The sequence below is a fragment of the Rhinatrema bivittatum genome, chromosome 13, assembly GCF_901001135.1.
Source record: "Rhinatrema bivittatum chromosome 13, aRhiBiv1.1, whole genome shotgun sequence".
NCBI classification, from domain to species: Eukaryota; Metazoa; Chordata; class Amphibia; order Gymnophiona; family Rhinatrematidae; genus Rhinatrema; species Rhinatrema bivittatum.
In genome coordinates this window covers 15,672,589-15,693,240 of record NC_042627.1, presented here as the reverse complement: position 1 = coordinate 15,693,240, position 20,652 = coordinate 15,672,589, and the positions used below count along the sequence as shown (strand labels likewise).

At 43.8% G+C, this 20,652-nt stretch overlaps 1 protein-coding gene and 1 non-coding gene across 3 annotated transcripts in view; one reads left to right on the top strand and one right to left on the bottom strand.

The window, feature by feature from the left end:
• PTPN9 (protein tyrosine phosphatase non-receptor type 9) overlaps positions 1–20,652 on the bottom strand; it is a 93,450-nt gene that overhangs the window by 37,618 nt on the left and 35,180 nt on the right. For both annotated transcript variants that reach the window (XM_029574811.1, XM_029574812.1), the window contains exons 2-5: positions 17,570–17,713; positions 15,151–15,240; positions 14,005–14,129; positions 11,465–11,570 (exon numbers count right to left, since the gene is read on the bottom strand). In XM_029574811.1, coding sequence (XP_029430671.1) covers positions 11,465–11,570; positions 14,005–14,129; positions 15,151–15,240; positions 17,570–17,713 — 465 coding nt within the window. The remainder of the gene's footprint in view (positions 1–11,464; positions 11,571–14,004; positions 14,130–15,150; positions 15,241–17,569; positions 17,714–20,652) is intronic.
• On the top strand, positions 960–1,068 carry LOC115075535. Its single transcript, XR_003852551.1, has one exon. It is a non-coding gene; the product is annotated as a U6 spliceosomal RNA (small nuclear RNA).

The window sequence follows — 20,652 nt, the reverse complement described above, 5'->3', positions numbered from 1 at the left end:
TCATTGGAATTGGGGGAAATGCATAAAGTAGTTCCAGATTCCATACAATTGAGAAAGTATCCCCTGCCACTCTCTCCCATGCTGGTCTCCTAGAGCAGTACATAGGAACCTTGTTGAAGAATGTTGCAAAGAGATCCATTTGCAGAGCATCCCAAAGTTGGAATCGTTCCTACACTATTTGATTGCACAGCAACCTGCTGAAGTTGTCAGCTTAATCTATCTGCTGTTTGATTCAGGACTCTGGGAAGATTAGTTAGGAGAAACATCCCCTGGGAAATTGCTTGTTTCCAAATTGTGGCTGTTTCCAGACATAAGGAGGAACAGGTTCTTCCAAATTGTTTGTAGATATAAAACAAGGCTCTCTCATTGTCATTCTGGAACACCACCAACTTATTTGATAACCATCGATGTATTTATTAATGAATTAGATTTATGGATTGCATTCCATTGAAACCCTTATGCAATTTACAAAATAGATTAAAACAAATAGCATTAATATAAAGTAGTAATTACATATAGAAAAATTACCTACAGTAATTAATCTAGAACACAAAGGAGGTTCAACTGAGAACACAGAGGTCTTAAAAGAACATGAGAACTCAGGCTATCCAAACAAATAACTGGGGGCCATATTATGAATAGCTTTAAATATTAGAACCAAGAATTTAAAAAGCACACGATAATGTACTGGGAGCCAATGATGTTCTTTTAGTAAAGGGGACAAAGAATACAACATCTTTAGCCCTCCAATCAGCCTAGCAGCAGTATTCTATATAAGTTGGAGGCATTTCAACCGTTTCTTAGGCAGTCCCAGAAAAAAACTATTACAATAGTAGATTCTAGGAAAGAAAAAAAAAGGCTGGACTACCATTCTTAAATCTTTGGAAGAGAGAAATGGTCTGATCTGCCAAGCAATTTGTAAATAAAACTAAGCAGACTTTACAATTGAGGAAATAATAGTGCTCACTTCGGCAGCAAACATATTAAAATTGGAACAATACAGTGAAGATTAGCATGGCCCCTGCACAAGGATGACACACAATTGTGCAACAGCTGGGACTACCTTCTCCCAGGGACCATGACCGCTGGTCTCCACAGCATCTGCAGCTCCAGACAGCCCAGGGAGCGGAAGACCCGACCTGGGAATCAAAGCCAAGTTCCTCTGCAAGGTAGCGCGCAGCACTGCCTCCAAGCCCTAGAGCTTGCTGCAAGAATTACTTTTGATGATCCAATTAAATATGGTCACCAATGCACCCCACAGACTGATATATTTGTAGCTACATCTCTCCTGTATTTTGGTACATGGAGTCCCTTCTACTGGCTACAGCAAGCTGAAGAAACACATCTAGGAGAGGGCCGAGCTTCAGCATAGCAGCCTGGAGTCAGCTGAACTGATATGCTGCTGTAACATACCCAGGTTGGATGGAACATTATTATATTACAAAATTAGAATACTACAGGAGACCATGATATGTATCAAGATGATGCATCTGCAAAACACACCTGGATTTCAGTCCTCATTAGTAAAAATCCCAGGGGAAATAACTACCTCACTCCTGCCAAGTGAACCTGACATCAGGCAGGTTGTTATAATTTCATCACAGGGGGTATCTGAGAACTCCCAACACATCTCATGTTAGGTATAGGAGAATCTGAGTATATGGGGGATCTGTGATGTCACCATCCCAAGACACCAAGCAGGACTTCACAGATCAAAACAAGATGGAGTCAACTCAAGTTCTTCTAATTTTACAGAGGGCCCTCTCAAACCCGGGTACTCTAGACAAGCAGCCTAGGGGTTCGAGCAGCAAGCTACAAGCCAGGGAAACCAGAGCTCAAATGCCATTGTCACTGTTGACCTTGGCCAAGTCCCTTTACCCTCCGATGTCACAGGCACAAACAAATTGTAAGCCCTCTGGGGATACAGAAACACATATAGCACCTGAATATAATCTACTTTGAAGTACTGAAAAGCAGAATATAAATACATTTTAGACACTGACCAACTTTGGAAAATTCTCATCATCCGCAGACCAGATTATAAGGTGATCTGGTTGGATACTCCCATTGCTATTATTAGTTCTACGTTTCTGAAATCTTTTACCTCCCCTCCCTCCCCCCCACAAAAAAATGTATTTATTCAAAACTGCTTAACATTTCACTTTTCATTCTCATTATATGGTGCAGAGTTCTGGCAGTTGTACGGGTCTGGGAGAAAATTGGATAAATTGTAGGCTGCAACATCTTGAATTTACCCAAAAGTGCAAAATATCCAAAGATGATATACATAAGCTTTCAAGACCATGCCACACTTCTGAAGAACTTATTGGACACAAATCCTGTACAATATTTTTGATCATGTGTATTTTGGCCTAATAAAAAAGTATCACAGCCTGCAAGCCTTTATCTTACCTCCATTTGTTTTCTGACTCATTACTCCATAATGAGCTCTTTTGCATGCAATTAAATGTTGCCGTTGCTTATTAATGTCTTACAGCCCTCATGTGCATCCTCATAAAACTGCACAGACAGTATGAGCAACATTACACCCACTGTAAACGCCAAGCTGATGAAATTCTGCCTGCTAACTTGTTTCCCAGCCTTTAGTCAAGAGAGGGAGCCTGTGGCTTGTTTTAGCCCACTACACAGTTAGCTGCCATAGAGACAGACGTAGCAGAAGCTCATGCAGAATTAAAACAACCATGAAATGTACTAACAAACCCCTCCCAAATTTACAAACCTACACAAGAAATAAAGTACAGCCAGTGGTACATTCAGGGATCAATACAAACCAGCATGTAGGGATTATTGCGGGGCTAGATTGATCTTATGGGAATAAAAGAAGAAGTTGGCAATGCCTGGGGTGGCCCATAAGCAGAGACTGGCACAGTGGCAGGGTATGGATATACCTGGAATGGATAGTGAGGGGATAGTGGTGGGGGCAGAGCTAGGGGCTAGGTTAGGAGACACTGGGGAAGGGGGGGATGATAAGTGTTGATTTGAGTCTGCTCCGGGTGATAGAGAACCCGAGATGAAGAATCCCAATTGGGTAGACTGGATGGTCTAATTCTGGGGTGGCAAACTCTAGTCCTCAAGAGCTACAGACAGGTCTGGTTTTCAGGATATCCACAATGAATACGCATGAGATAAATCTGCATGCATTGCCTCCACTGTATTCAAATCTATTTTGTGCATATTCATTTCAGATATCCTGGTCTTTATTTGCTATCATTTACTACTGTCAATCACAAACTCCCTAATTCATTTGCTTAAAATTAAAACCGATTCTCTCATTGTTTTTACTAATTTTCAATGAATGTATTTGCATCATAGAAAAATCTCTCTCCTCCTCCCTCCCCTGTTTTCCATGCAGTTTCTAAGTATGTTTGATTAATGCATGCAGAACGTACTGCTAGCAGATATCCTCATTGCTGGCTGCTGGATTTAAGGATGATGAAAAGATCTTTACAAAAAATGTGGTTACAGACAATCTGAAAACCACCATCATTTCTCATCTCATACACCATTTTCCCCCTATCAATTTTATTCCATTATTTGTGCTTGCAAGTCCCGCCAATTTTCAGATGTTGGGTTGAAATACAAATCGGTTTTTGCTGCTGTCTGGGCGAACTCTGTCTCCATAACAGAGGATAGTGTGGCATCTGAGTAGCTTTTGCTCCTTAGTAACTCATCTTCGGAAGGTGAGGCACTATACATACTGCTTAGCTAATGATTGTTAGAACACTCACATGTCTGTATTCAAACATTTTTTGCTGAAAATTTTTTAATGAGATGCAAAAAAATTATGGATTTCCAACCAGAAAAAAACCAAAACTGAGCTTTTTCCAAAGTTAAAGCTGTATAAGGCAAGGGTTCTCCATAGACAGCCGGCCATTATTCTTGGGTGACCTCACCCAGTGGTGTCAACGCAAACCTAACTCTCAGAGTTCAGTAAGACTTTACTGATCAAGCACAGGAATTCCTGCACATGCACACTGCCTTGTAAACCAGGGATTCTCTATTCCTGGTATGTCCTAATCCCCAAAAAGCCAAGGGGATTGAGGTTTAAACTAGACTTGTAAAGACTAAACAAGCTATTGGGAAAGTTGACCACGAAGCCCAAGGATTGGAATACGGACTTTGAGGGACTCTAGAACTCATGATGGACATTATTATAATTTAACTTGATATATCACAATTCCATATAAACAATCAAAGAGATTTATAATAATTAAACAGACCCACCATCAACTAATCATCTGGGGTGAGAAAATGCATACACCTGCCAACAAAGCTATTTGGCCACTACTGCAAAGCATTTTGTGAACCCCCTCAGGGTCATAAAGACATTAAAGGGGCACATCTTGTACTGGTAGTGCGCATACTTCACCAGAAACATGAGGAACCTCTGATGGGCAGGATGAATGAGAATGCATGCATAAGCCATCTGTCAGATCCAAAGCCCAATATCAATCTGCAAGACAAAAATGCGCGTCCTCTCAAGGGCCATTTGCCCGCATTTACACGAGTCTTTGGAAGCTGCCACAGTATCAACAGCTTTGAATATGTAACTTCTAAGGTACTTCTTACATTCCTTCATGTCTTCCATTACTCAATGGAAGTCTACCTGTTCTGATACAGATAATTCTGCAAGGTTTTTAGTTTCTGGACACACTCATGCAAATACTACACCATGTTGAGCTGATAAGCCACAATCTGGGCACTCAATATGAAACCCTGAAAGATTTTCTTCCCAAACATATCCAACACCTTCACATCTTTCCCAGGGGCATGTTAGAAAGATCACTTGTGCACTTAGCATGCATCAACATGGATTCTACCACCATGGAGTGGTGCAGCAATTGGACCATCTCAAACTCTGGTCAGCTTGCACTCTATATTTCAAGTTCAGCTTCCAGGCCACCAGAAGGCATACCTCATCTAAAGGTCCTGTAGAAATGTTACTGAATAGTTGCAAAACCTGCTCAAGGAGAAGAAACCAAAGCAGCCCAAAGATGTCTGTTCTCAGGTCCTTTTCTCTCGTGACATCGACAGACAAGAGTCTTCACCAGTTTATCCAAGAACCCAGAGTAGTAGAGATCCTTTGGAAAGGAAGTATGCTTTGACAAGTCTAGAAAGGGATCAGATGGAATCCCTGTGAAGTTCTTCTCATTTCCTGACCATGGGAAACACTTAGCCATAACCCAGATGGGAAAAATGCAGAAGGAACTCAGAGCAGACAGAGCCCACTTCTTCACCCTACAGTCCATGAAGGGATTCCCATACAGGAGGAGAAGGGGAATCCACCACTTCACTATGAGAACTTATGCCGAAAACTGAAATCTCTTGCGACAAAGTATGCACCAGCATGGAACTTAGAAGAGCCCCACTATGTGTGAAAATGTCCGACATCTTGGACAGGAGGAGCTCTAAAATCCTTCTTCTGTCTTCAAGGTTTAAAGCAGCAAAGAATCGTTCACTAGCTCCGATAACTGGGCTCCCACTGCTTTGAGAACTCTCTGAGCCTGAGCTGGGATTAGAGATATCTTTCTCAGAAACCCAGACTGGCTCACCCTCACTCAGGGTTGCTGGCAAAGCTGAAGAGAAACTTGGCATCACAGCCACTCCTGCCGAAAAGGCAGCCAGCTCCAAGACACTCCGCACCAGTTGCATCAACAATTACTGTTGACTAGCCCACCACATATAATGCACTGGTATCTCCTTCTGTGCCATGATATCTACCTGCAGTAGATGTCATGGGAGCCAAGTGGTTCACTGTACCTTGGACCTCAAGCTCTGCGCAGAGGGCGCGGATGGTGCCTTGGCTGGATAAAACAGATGGCTCAGCACCATGGAAATATTCCATGCCATAAATAACGATAGCATCTGTGACAATGAGGCTATGTCCCACCTCCATGTCAAGGAGAGGCCCGCTCTGGCGGAGCCGTGCCCAAACAGCGCTGATCTTTTCAGCGCTGAGGGGGATAGCCCCTATGGAAGGTCCCCCCCCCCCCAGCCATTTAGGAACCTTTCTATGAGCTTTCTCAAGGGCCACATGCTTCTCATGATACACCACCCTGACTTGAGGAGGATCCAGAGGATGGTGCCATAGGATGAGAGGGAGCCGTCCTGCACTTGTGGTAATGAGAAGGGGAAGCTTTCTGCACTGAAGTCTTGTGCAGAGCATCTGACATCTCTCTTCAGTGAACTGCTCCACTGGTCAAGCTCCTCGCAAGGCTTGGGGGCTCTTTCCTGTCAGCACCTTTCTTCGGGCCTCCATCTTCCAGGAATGGTACTGCTGTGCCCTGGGGGGGGGGGGGCCTCCAACTACAGTTCTAGCAGATGGAAGAGTCCTGGTCCAGGCCCTAGCATCACTAGCAAATGGAGTAGCTATGATGGACATCCAGTGCCCAAAGATGCAAGCCTTAAATCCACTTACGGAAACATTTTTGGCTTCTCTTTCCTTTTCAACATTTATTTATTTTCTTGTACCTACTATGTTTTGGGGTGATTTTTTTTTTAGAATTTAAAAAGCTCTGTTGGAGGGGCTGCCGAGGCAACAGCAGAAAACCTTGAAACAATGAGGCAGACAGGGGTAACTAGGCCACAAAAAGTTAAAAAAAAAAATTTTTTTTTTTCAAAAGGCTCATCAGAAGAAACATCAAGATGCTCAGGAGGCAGTGTGCACCTGCAGGAACTCCCGCACAAACTCAATAAAGGTTTACTGAGCTCTGCGAGCTGGGTGCCGTCAGATATCGCCCACATATAATGGCTGCTTCATGCCTGTTGTCAATGGAGAAATTCTGGTCAATAAATCCAGTGATGTCCTATTAGAAAGTTAGTATTCTCACTCTCTCTCAAATACAGATTAGTGCTTACTTACTAACACGTAAAATACAGGACATTAATGAATGTAATAATGGAGAACAACTGCATATGACAATATAGTGCTACTTAGTGTGACCACCTCACACAACCAGTCCCCACTTTTCATTAGCAGGGGCAGCGAGGAACATCGTTTCCTGCAAAAGGCTGGCTGTACATTTTGGAGAAAGTTTAGAGAAATCTGCTTCCACCGTGCTCAAGCTCTGAAGCACATAAAGATTGTAAAACTGTTCAAATATTACCTTCCTGGTAATGCAAAAGTATACATTAAGGGCATACAAAGATTGTAGAGCAGAAGATAATTACAGATAAAATAATATCAAACATCAAAGGACAACGCTTTCTGTGCACAAGCCCTCGTTTTCTTTTGGTTAGTGTACTGTTGAAACGTAAACCCTCCCTAGGAACAGCCCTCATTTCATGTTTACCTCCAGTCTGCCCAATTCTCTCTGTCCACACTGCTGAGGATATATCTCAGCTGCCAGGCACACAGCACGACCAATAAGTGTTCCTTCTTGTAAGCTTTTATTCTTTATTACTCTTACTCCTTTGTACTCCATTCTTAAGCAGATAAGCATAGAAGGCTGGATTTGGAGTTAAATTACTCACCTTCCAAATCCAAGCTCAAAGCAAGTTACAACCTGATACACTAGGTATGTCCCTTCCCCAGAGGGCTTACAATCTAAGGCCTAGATTAATTGAACTGTGATAGGCTAGACGGCATTGTAAATAACGTTTATCACGCAACATAGCCATATTGCACCAGTTTGGAACAAGGCTACTGGTTCAGAGCCAGGGGATGCTCTAAACCATCCCTGTATCACTGACTTGGTTTTGGTAGGGGAGGGTGTCGGGGAGGAGCTCTATAAACAGACCCTAGTGCTCTAGGGTGGCCCCCGAATCTCCCTAGATCACTAGAGTCTGTTTTAGGAGGTAAGAGGGGTAGGGAGGCTATGCTAGACCACTAGTGCCTACATTTTTTTGGAAAGGGGGGGGCACTGGGGTGAGGGCCTGCTACCGAGGAGAGGGGATTTCAACAAAGGGGAGGATTTAGGGAAAGGGGTCGTGGTATCACTGTCAATTTAAAATCTTTTTCTTCCTTATTTTTTTGACTCTGTGCTGCCTCGATAGGCAGGGGGGCAGGGTAGGCGGGGGGATTGCACAGACCCCTGGGGTATTTTTGACACTTTTGGGAACAGGGTTTGTTTCTGCGTGGCCTGCACTGTACATTTTTGCGGCCTCTACTGCATTCTTTTTTATCGTGGCATTAGGCACAATAAAAAAATAACAGTGCTATCGCCACAAAATAACACAGGACCACCGCACAATAAAATATCACAGCTTGATAAATCTCCCTATAAGGTTTTACCTGAGGTAATAGAGGGTGAAATGACTTTCCTACAGTCACAAGGAGCATCAAGTGGGTGAAGCGGTATTAGAACCTGGTTTCTCAAGTTCTCAGTCCACTTCTCTAGCAACTTGGCTACTCCTCCACTCTGAGAAAAGATCCCCCCCACTCAGGACACATCCAGACTGAACTTAAGAACATAAGATACACCATACTGGGTCAGACCAAAGGTCCATCAAGCTCAGTATCTTGTGTCCAACAGTGGCCAATCCAAGTCACAAGTACCCAAACATTAGCTAAATCACAAGTTACTATTGCTTATTAATTACCGTAATAGCAGTTTATGGATTTTTCATCTAGGAACTTATCCAAACCTTTTTTAAACCCAGTTACACTAACTGCTGTAACCACATCCTCTGGCAGTGAATTCCAGAGCTTAACTATGCGCTGAGTGAAAAATAATTTTCTTCGATTTGTTTTAAATGAGCTACTTGCTAACTTTACGGCGTGCCCTCCCCTGGTCCTTCTATTATCTGACAGAGTAAATATCCGATTCACATTAACTTGTTTATGTCCTTTCATTATTTTGTAGACTTCTATCATATTCCTCCTCAGTCGACTCGTCTCCAAACTGAACAGTCCTAACTTCTTTAGCCTTTCCTCACAGGGCAGCCATTCCATGCCCCTAATCATTTTGGTTGCCCTTCTCTGCACTTTCTCCAGTGCAGCTATATCCTTTTCAAGATGTGGTGACCAGAATTGTACACAGTATTCAAGTTGCGATCTCACCATGGAGCGATACAGAGGCATTATGACATCCTCTGTTTTATTTGCCATTCCCTTCCTAATAATTCCTAACATTGGGGCCGATGCAATATTAAATGCGGAAAGCAGGAGCTGACTTTTCAGCGCCCACTTTCTTAAACACATGCATGGTACCCGCAAGGGGGGGCGCCATGCAATATGTAAATTAGGGGGTCGCGCTAGCAAGGAGGCGCTAGGGTCACTTGCGCGACCTTAGCGCCTCCTTGCTAACGCGACCCCACGGTTACCGGCGGTCTGCCAATTACGAACACCGATGCCGATAAACTCGGCGTTTGTTTTTATAATTGCAGTCGGCCGGTTATGAAAACCGATGCCGAGCATATCGACGTCCGTCTTCAAAGCAGCCAGCAGAGGTTTTTTTTGTTTTTTTTAAACTTTTAAAAAAAGTACAGAAAAGCATTTTTTTCTGCTTTTCTATACTTTTTTTCAATGTGCTCAGGTGTTAATAGCTAATGTGGAGTGAAGGAGTAATAGCCTCATTAACATGAATTTGCAGTGATGAGCGCTCTCTCATTCGCTCCGCGTTGGACACGGGATAAATAGGTGCTAATCCACCCCTAATGCAATAGCAGCCGACAGCGGGTTATACAGTGCGCTCGTGTGAGCACACTGTATTGCACTGGCCCCATTCTGTTTGCTTTTTTGATCGCCACAGCACACTGAACTGACAATTTCAATGTAATACCCATGATGTCGCCTAGATCTCTTTCCTGGGTGGTAACTCCTAAGACAGAACCTAACATTGTGTAACTACAGCAAGGGTTATTTTTCCCTATACGCATCACTTTGCATGTTAAATTTCATCTGCCATTTGGAAGCCCAATCTTCCAGTCTCGCAAGGTCCTCCCGCAATTCATCACAATCCACTTGAGATTTAACTACTCTGTATAATTTTGTGTCATCCGCAAATTTGATCACCTCACTTGTCGTACCCCTTTCCAGAACATATATAAATATATTAAAAAGTACCGGTCCAAGAACAGATCCCTGAGGCACTTCACTGTTTACCTTTTTGCACTGTGAAAACTGACCATTTAATCTTACTTCTCTGCTTCCTGTCTTTTAACCAGTTTGTAATCCACGAAAGGACATCGCCTCCTAACCCATGACTTTTTAGTTTTCTTAGATGTCTCTCATGTGGGACTTTGTCGAACGCCTTCTGAAAATCCAAATACACCACATCTACCAGTTCACCTTTGTCCACAGGTTTATTCACCCCTTCAAAAAAAATGTAGGAGATTTGTGAGGCAAGACTTCCCTTGGGTAGATCCATGTTAGCTGTGTCCCATCAAACCATGTCTATCTAAATGTTTTGTGATTTTATTCTTTATAACAGTTGCCACGATTTTTCCTGGCACTGAAGTCAGGCTCACCAGTCTATAGTTTCCCATATCACCCCTGGATCCCTTTTTAAATATAGGGGTTACATTAGCCACCTTCTAATCTTCAGGTACATCAGATGATTTTAATGATTAGGTTACAAATGAAATGATAGAGGTCTGAAATTTAATTTTTTTAGTTCTTTCAGAACCCTGGGATGTATACATCTGGTCCAGGTGATTTCCTACTCTTCAGTTTGTCAATCAGGCCTACCACATCTTCCAGGTTCACTGTGATTTGGTTCAGTCCATCTGAATCATCACCCATGAAAACAGTCTCCGGAATGGGTATATCGCCAACATCCTCTTCAGTAAGCACCGAAGCAAAGAAATTGTTTAATCTTTCTGCGATAGCCTTATTGTCTCTAAGTGCTCCTTTAACCCCTTGATCATCCAATGGTCCAACCAACTCCTTTGCAGGCTTTCTGCTTCGGATATATTTTAAAAAGTTTTTATTGTGAGTTTCTGCCTCTTCGCCAACTTCTTTTCAAATTCTCTCTTAGCCTGTTTTATCAATGTCTTACATTTAACTTGCCAATGCTTATGCTCTATTCTATTTTCTTCTGATGGATCCTTCTTCCAATTTTGGAATGAAGATCTTTTGGCTAAAACAGCCTCTTTCACCTCACCTTTTAACCATGCCGGTAATCGTTTTGCATTCCTTCCATCTTTCTTAATGCGTGGAAGGAAGGCACTGTTAAATTCCTTTTTTTCAAGCACCCAGTGTTTTCAATCACTTCTTCATTCACACAAGAACATAAAGATGTGTAACCATGTTGGTTTGATCTTGGCTGTTCCACATGCCCAACATCAACCTGGTAATGTCTGTTCTACACATGAATGTTGAGCTGGTTACCAGAGCAGAAAACGTTAATTTCATCATTGCATTCAGTAATAGTCTGAATATTAATAATATTAATGGAAATATTAATGGAAATCTCTGTGAACATAAAATTCTGGTACCATGCCTCAGTAAATTTAATAGCCATTTCCAAATCATGTAGAAAACTAATGTATAGCTCCTTACCTTCAGCAAATTAAGGATTTTCTTGCTGAGGTCCAATTCAAAGTTGGTGTATTGCGAGCCAGTCATATCATAGATGAATACCAGCCCATTTCTCTGAGTTTCAAAGCTGTGGATGGGGAGATAAAAAGGCAAAGGGTAACATCATTGAAAGGTTATTGAGGAAACAAGGCTGACAGGTGCTGGGGAGGGACTGCAGTCCTCCATCTATCACCAATTATTAATGATTCAGGTCCAGCTCTCCCTGAATCCCTGCTTTTCATTTCCAATGGAGTTTTGTCACAGAAAGGAAGAAGCCATTTAAATTCATTCAGTCCAGAGTTGCCTACTGCCAGTTAATAAACAACAGAAAACAAAAACCGCATGTTTGTAAAAATAATATGATAGTAAAAATGTCATGAACGCTCGACTCTGATCCTGTGGGCTGAGCTTCTGCGAGGCTGCAATATATGGGAGTCAGGACGTTTGTCTCTGTGCACAAAGAGGTGAACCATAGTTAAGTCCACAAAACAGCGATGATAATACATACCAGCAAATAAATAAATAAACAGGCAAATAAATAAATAAATAAATAAATAAAGAGTTGGCAAATATTTTCCTGAGTTGCCAAACCAGGATTCTCTGAGTATAACTTCTGCAAAGGACTCCAGTGCTGAGGTGGAGAAACCTTTCTTCTCCTTTCCTGACACAAAGGTTTCAGTCTTTAATTACTAGCAACTTGACGGAAGTATGGAAGATAAGAGCACATCCTGACATCTCCCCCCTTTACTTGGCAATGATGAACGAGTATACATAGTGACCTTAGCCAGAGCAGCAGCAGGCTTGGTCTGGAGTCACAAGGTGACCCTACTTAGCACCAGAAAACTGCTTGGGTACGTGTAAACACGAGTCATTAATATTAGGGGTGGGCATGTCATTGTTGGAGTTAGGTGCTGAATGTCCCTTTAAATTTACAATTTTTGTTTTCTCTAGCTCTGGGCCTGTGTACATAGATTGTGAAAGTTTGATTTATGTAAAATCGAACACCGGTATAGAAAAAATATAAATAAAACAAATAAAATAAATAAATAAATAAATAAAATGTACAATTCCAAGTAATAGGAGTTAAAAAAGCAACTCTGCCTAAACATTTGTTTAAGTATACATATTATATTTTGTTTTTATACAAATTATTCATTGTGTTATTTTAGGGCATGACCGAAGCTGATCGTCAGTGACTTAAGCCTGGAATGAGCTGGGACATATCTGGATTTGGCTCTTCTCAGCCAGCTCCTAAGTCCAAGAGTGAACACAAACATTGCCCTTTAATACGTGAGCCTTATATGACTGCCTTGCTAGTCCCTAATTACAGAACTCTCATTATGTAACCTCCCTTTTCCCAGAATATATATCACCCCTATGTGCAGGGATGGGAGTACCACATGAGAAGATACAAATACCAATATGAATTACCTCTGGCTGCGCTACCTGAGAGGGTGGAGACAATATCCCTAGCACCCTGATACCACATCAACATTAGTCTTTGTGGCCCCCTTACCTATTTTAGTACTCATAAATAACATTCACAATGCCCATAAGAGCACAGCAACCCTGTTTACTTCGATACAAGAAGTAATTCAGGCCGAACATAGCGTCACAGAAATATGCATCACATATAGTACAATACAAGCTTAAACCCAGCAGTCTGTCAGTTCATTTTATTTTCAGAGGTTTGTATCAGTGACTTTCTTCCCCTTAAGCATGTCTACAAGGAGCATGGGTGGGGGGCACACATCACAAACGCTAAGGCCCCTGGGCACGCCTCTCCTCCAAACTCTTTGCTTTCTGAGACTGTTGCAGGAAACAGCCTGGCTCCTGGGATCTCCAGTCAACCCTGATCCCTACTCTCGATCTAGCCTTCTGCTAAAGCAGAGGGAACACACCACAAAAACCCCCAGAAACTGCTCTCCGAGTGGGAAAGGGACATGGAGGGCAGTAACAAAAAAAATGTTTTTGTTAACACAGCTCTCATAGGCTGAAACCTCCAATGTTCTTCCTTCTCAGTAATGGGTCCCGATTGGATGCACGGGTCAGGCACTCTCTGGCCAATCGCAGGGCAACTTAGTCCTGCAATGTCAACTCTTGCAGCAGCCTGTGTGTTGTACACAGATGCTATCAGCACGTCCTGGTGGTGCAGGGATCATCTGAGATAGCATTCTCTGCGTCCCAGCGAAAGAAGAAAACAGCGCATGCCAGTCCATCTGTGGAACCCTCTCCAGCACGCAGAAGACATTCAGCGTTAACCGGCAGCTTTGCTTCAGATAAGCTCCAGGGGGATGGGACTACCATCTGTGGCGACCCCGTCACATTTATAATTCTAAAAGGCCCCTCACGCCACCTACACACACTAACTGAAGAGTTAATTTCATCATGGGTCATGTGATCTCATCTAAACCAGTGAGAAGGGCTCTTTCAAATTGGAGGTGATGAATATTTAGATTTTTTTTTTATACATTAAAATCCTGATTGCGCTAGCAGGACTGCCGTGGTAAATTGGCTCTCACCTCTCCACAGCCCTGTCCAGCAAGTAGAAGAGGGCCTGCAGCACCACATGCTGCACACTTTTGTGGGGATTGTGCAACTTGGCAGTGAAAAGCGCAATAGAGGCTCCGGATGGGTCACGCACACTCTAATAAGAAGCCAGGAGACAAAAAAGAAAAAAAAAAAAAACCAGACATTAGGGAGAACTTAAGCACCACAGAATAGACAACAATAACCGAGCACTGCTATCAGGAAGCATCTCGCATGGATTGAGAACTAACGTACTTCAGACGAATGTAGGATTCTCCCAGCAACATTAACACAGTAGGACTGATACAGTTTGGTGGGATCCCAATATGCATTTGGCCCTTCTTCACTAACATGACTTGGAGCAGAACTTCATTTATTTCTGCTGGCAATTGACTTTAAAACTTTTTAGTTTCAAAACATTACCTTTCAAATTAACGCCTGCGAGTTTTTACTCATTGTAACCAACATCACAATCCCACTACTTGTTCAGTTTCTTAAAACTTCATCATGGTTCCCTCCCCCCCCCCCCCCCCCCAAGTTTTCCCTGTGGGACTTGATAAATAAATGTTCTCAGGAATAAAGCAGTCACACAGTCGTTCAGCGTCTCCTTTTTCCCGTCACCCCATAATTTCCTTTCTATACATAAAATCTACTTAAGTTTGGTCCATGACCTCTATTTTATACCCCTGAGAATAACATCAAAAATACATGCTGCTACTGTCCCATAGCACCAATTCCAGAAGTATCTATATTTAATACATTTCTATCCTGCATAATCAGCAGCCCTTTACCTTTACTGCTTCCTGTCCAGTTCTCCTCAGAGACCCATCCAGCACAGGTTCCCTTATTTCCTATCCCTTCTTGCATGCAGACCAAGCATGGAGGCGATTACTTGGGGCCAGGATCAGGAATCAGCTGCTTTCAGAGCCACGTTCATTGCTGCTCTTTGACCAGCTAACCCTCGTCATCAGAGCAGCATCAAGGCTCCATCCTCTTCAGGGTTGTAAAGAGCCCCGGACAGGACAGAACGCTCTCCCCCTCCCCCCCAGACCAACGGACCGGCCTCACGCCAACGTTTCCAGATTTCCTCTGCCGCCTCTCACGCGATTGGCAGGGGAGCTCTGGACACCGCCACTCACCAGAATGGTAAACTTCCCGCTCAGCAGCTCCGAGCGCAGCGGTTCCTCGTGGGGTTTCAGCTTCACAATTCCTTCCTTTAACCGTGTCGTCTGGAGGAGAGGAAAATAAAAGCGAAAGGCTTTCTTCAGGAGGGCTCAAGGGTCATGCAAACGCTACCAACACAGGGTAAATACTTGCAGTAAAAACTCGTTAGGCTGAGCGAATAGCGATAGCAAGGAATTTGTTCACCAGAAGACGATGACAAACCTTTGCTGCTCAGTGAAACACCGCGTCACAACAACACGTTGGCATTTCTTTACATAATGGAAGCTCTACCATCTGTTCTGAAAAGGTTTAGCATGGGGTTTTTTGACCTCTTGGGTTTAGTTGGCTCACATCCAGTACGGATGTTAAGAATTTATTTCTTTTTTCTTTTGTATCTTGATAGCATGCTGTATATGTTCTACTTTTGTATTGGTTTTTCTTTCTGGACCTTTTGTGATCAGCTGTTTATGTTTCTGTGCCTCCTTCACTGCATTCCTGTAAATAAAAAATTTTGGAAAAAAAAAAAAAACCACCACCAAGAAGCTACTTCCTTTATGCCAAGAAAGACAGCACTCATATCGTTTTTACATAAATCAGAAATACGGCAAATCTAGTAATCCCTGCTATCCAAAACTATTAAACAAAGAGACAAGGAAACTAGGAGAAACTATTAAGTATATTGGGGAAATCAGAACATATTGGTATATATTTATTTATTTGAGCTCTACCCTGAGCCAATTTTTTTTTAACAGTATTTATATGTTGGGTTATAAAAAAAATGTTTCTCTTGATACAGGCTCTCAATCAAATCATGGTCACATCAAAGGTTTTTCTTTTACTTTTTGTTGCTCAGCTCTGTTTGTCACCCAGTTGTAATATGTTCACGATGAAGAGCAGCTTTGTATCAGAATTACAGGATCCTACAAAGATCCCTTTCTTGCCCCATTCTATTTTTCATACAATTTTTTTTTAAATCAGATTTGATCCAGTTCTTATCCATTGATTTCCCCCCTAGCGGAATTAGACATCTATCCCACGTTCCTTCCTCTGTTTAATTGGTTTCTAAATCTAACACGTTGGATGGTGTAGGTGATTTCTAATCTTTTATGAAAATGAAAGAGCTTTAAAAAAAAAAAAAAATCTATTCTACGTAAGCTCGTGGGGTATATGGAGGAGTCTTATCAATCCTCTGCGTGAAAGCATTGCACGTTCTAACCTATCAGATCACGTGACCTATTTATTTTTCTTTTGGTCCAGCTTCCAGCCTTGATCGGGGCTATGGCACCAGAGCCTTTCATTCAGACCCCAGCAATCCCTAGCCATGGCTCCCTTCGGAAGCCAGCATGCAGACATCCCGAATCGGACCGCTAGGTGTTGCCCTCGTGTGACAGCTGGGCCACTCTCCCCCTGGGGAGCTGTAAGCATTGCCTCTGCGAGACACAATCGCTCAGGTTTCAGAGCGATGCTGTCACTGGGTTCAGAATAGCAGGAAGTGGTCTGTCTCACGCTGCACAGTAGGACAAGAGAGGGCATGATGTGTTTTTATCTGTCTGTTCAAAGTCCAAGTAACAAGACATGAAACTCATGGCTGCTTTATGATGCTTTGGCTGATAACACCATTAAATAAAACTGGAACAAATAAACCAGCTCATCCATTCTGCAGTGGTAAGTTTTTTTCTTTTTTTTTTTAAGACCTGCTCCTTCCTTCTCGCTCAGTCAGAACTAGGGCTCGTATCTAGTGCCATGGGCCTCCCTTCATAACTTCCTGGGGATTTCCCCCCCTCCTATTTTATATCCCCTCCCAATTTGTGTTTTAGTCCAGTCACGGCGGGGGGACGGTCCTGGGGCAGGAGTCAAGCACCAGGGCTCCTTCCGGAACTCTAATCATAGCCCCCTGACCCCCAGCCGCTAGCTGCTACCCCCTTAAGCAACGGCCGTGAGGTCTCCCATTCCAGGGCTATGAATACTGCCCCCAGCCCCTGACAATCCAAGGGGCAGAAGACCCGACACGGAGCTCTTTCACGTGACAGCGCACAGCACTGCACGGAGCCAAGTCAGCAGGCCGGCCCGGTAACACTTTCATACAATAATAGGTAGCTCAGTCAAGACACTTTAAGAGGGCATGGAGCAGTCCTCTGAGCTAGCTTTCTGGGGAGGGTGTGTGTAACCGATGTCGCTGCGATCAGGCAGAGGCAGCTCTCCCGCAAACAAACCACTGCCTCCTGAGAATCTGATACTTGGAATCACTCGGGGGTCCTCGGGGGTCGGCACTAGTGTTCGGACCAGGTCACAGAGTAACGCATCAGATAAGAGGCTCAAGCAGTATGGTGGGGGTTCTCTACAGGTAAAGCGAAGGAAAAGGCTTGTCCAGCTCTGGTGCACACACACACACACCCTGTAGGAGTGAAACAGCTCGACTGCTCGGAAGACATCGAACTTCCTGGCCATGAGGAACTTGACCGCCACGTTCCAGGACAGGGGGGAGACATGGTGATGTGCCGTCCACTTGTTAATCTCTTCCAGAAACCGCTTGGTGGCCTAAAATGGAAAGAAAGAGGACATTTAGGGAGACAGCATTCTAAAAACAGACATACGCAGGTCCCTAAGTTGTCAGAAAGACCAGTGCAGCGTGCTCTCACGCTGGCCACTGCAGTCAAAAACCACAGTAGCAGAAAGCTGACAGCATCGCGTTAAAAGATCTGAGGGACAGGTTTCTCAGCAGACTTCCTGTCACATTGGTTCATTCGTCTACTCAAAAGCCACTTGAGAAGTACCTTTAGAGACTGGCATCGAATCAAGAGGTAAAGAAAAGAAACCAAAAAGAAGATTTTTTCAATCCTGCTGGGTAGGGAACTAAATCAGTTCTTGTCAGAAAGAAAAGTAAGTGCTCATGTATGGTGTGAGACAAGAGAAGGGGGCGATTACAGACACCCCCAGAAGGCTCACGCAGTCAGTCAGTCAGCCTTGCACGAACACGTACACCGGCACACCCGCGGAGTAGTTGAGGATGCAGTGGTCTGCTCTATTTCCAGATTACGCAGCCAAAGAATGGATCTCAGGATGCTTAAAAAAAATCTCACCATGAATCTGACTGCAGAAGTCTCTGCTTCCTACATGGTCCCGGTGCTCCAGTGGGACATATTAATGTGAGCCCTCCAGGTACAGGGAAACAAACACCTTCTGCACCTGAATGTAACTCGTCGCGTTCAAAAGCAGTGGGCTAAACATGCAATACAAATAGTGCATCTCAAGCCCTCCTCCTAGTGCCAGAACCTGGCCCTCTCTCTCAGGTCACAAACAGGGGACGTTTCCACATTCTTTGCTGGGGCCAGCCCAGTGGCTCCCCGTGACAGCGTGGAACGCCGCGCTGCCTTCCTGGCTCTATTCTTCCGCTCCCCAAGTCAGTCAGGGAAGTCACAGTCCTTGTGTGCAACAGTGGCCAGATTTCGGAGCCATGGTCGCAGGCTTCCAGAAGGAGTACACTGGTGTACGCCCCCCCCCCCCAGCAGAGGACAGTCTCTCTCCCCAAGGACTGGACATAAAAACAGGAAAAACATCCCAGCGAATTACAAACGAAGGTTCACGGCCCTAGTTCTGAATGGGCTGGAAACCCAAAGGAGCAGGAGAAAACAGAGTCAAAAAATGAACTCTCTGCTTAAAAGGAAAACTCCTCTCACATGCAGCTGAACCTAGTCTGATACAGAAAATAAAACCAATTGCGAAGAAATGTTAAAATAATAAACTTTCCTATGCTGAAGCTTCAGCTGTTGCTCCGGTGTTCACACTGCATTTGGATTAGGGCGACACACAGTAGAGTAACCCTCCCTCCCCCCTGCACACCCCCCCTCCACATGTCCCAATGAGGAACATTTTACATAGCAGTTTTCGGACATCCGACGCGACTCCTTTGCCTCTGGGAGTTTCACATAAAGCCCGGCTCGGTGGCTGCGTGAGTGGAGGCATCGTTAATACGCATGGCAGCGAGAAACCACGGAGGCAAAAAGAAGCGAAGGGATGAAATGCCATGGCCACGTGCCAAGGATTCGTTTTCACTTCCCTCATCCAGTGCTCCCTACTTATATTTGTGTAGCTTGTGAGACCGTCTCGTACACACTGGGAAAAGTAAAAGGCCTTTATAGCAGTCACACGCGCAGGTTCACCTTAAGAATTCTTTACTTTTGGGACAAGATTGGCGGAGAAGGAAACCGTAGCACTGGGGGCGGAAGACGTGGAGAAAGGGAACAGGTCAGCACAGAAGTTCGGGGGCTGCAGAGTTAGAAGTTGTCAACCTCCCTGGGCCAAACCAGCCCTGGTCGGGGGGAGGGAAGTTCCACGAAGCATGATGTCAATTCCTGGAAAGTGGGGGTTTGAAGTAGCACTGGGCTCTCTGCTGAGGCAGGATGTTATTCTTGGCGCTGGGCTCAGGAGGAATTCTTTGGGGTTTGGCCAACCTTGACGGTCGGTCGTATGCAACATTGTCCTTCTGCACCACAGACACTGGGGATGAGTTTCACGGATGTTGCAAGAACACAGATCCCACCTGGGCCTTTCAGTCCCCACCTGGCAGTCACCTCGGTGCTGCTCTCTTCAGTTCAATACTCTCAGCTGTTTGGCACTGAATTTGCAGAGAAAAAAAAAAAAAAAAAAAAGAGGTTTTTTTGTTTTTTTTTAGGCCAGTGCTGGTCTGGCATTTCATGGATCTGACACAAAATGGAGTAAAACGGAGAATTTCTCACTTGCCTGAAGGTCACTTTTTTTTTTTTTTTTTTTTTAAAGCAGAATCATCATTTAGCATTATAACCACTTTTTCTCTCCTATTTCACTGGAAGCTGAATTCACCACACAACAGCTTGTGCACTGTTCCTGAGTGGGCCTGCCTGCTCACGCTCCTCGCTCGGGCCGGCCTCGGAAACGCTGCCCAGGGTTTGAGAGTTTCCACTGCCCACGACTCGGTAACAAACGCTTTCTGGAGATCTTTCATATGTTAATAACTTCCTGCGGGAGGAAGTAAAGAGAGACCCAGAGTTATCTGTTCTCACGCCATGGCATGTGGACAAATTACAGACAAGCAAAGGAGGTCAGGATTTGTTTGGGGAAAAAAATGTGTGCCGGAGTAGCAATCTGCACTTCTAGAAGGGAACTCATCACACTTGCAGAAGGCTCACAATAAGCACTTGGGATTTACAATAAGATTTGCACATTGCTTTGCAGAACCATTAGAAAAACTAGAAATGTTTCTACTGGAAAACAGTGACCTAGAAAAGATAATAGGATGCAAGTATCTAAAAGCATCGATGGGGACTGTGTACACTGGACCTTAAGATACTTGCAATAATTCAAACCAGGTGACAAAACTAATTGAAACTTAATGTAATTTAAATTCACAGCTTCTCCTTGCAGCGACAGTGATAAAGACAAAACTATTAAAGGCTCAAGAGTGCTACTCACCTTCAACCCAAGCCTTTAAAATCAACTAG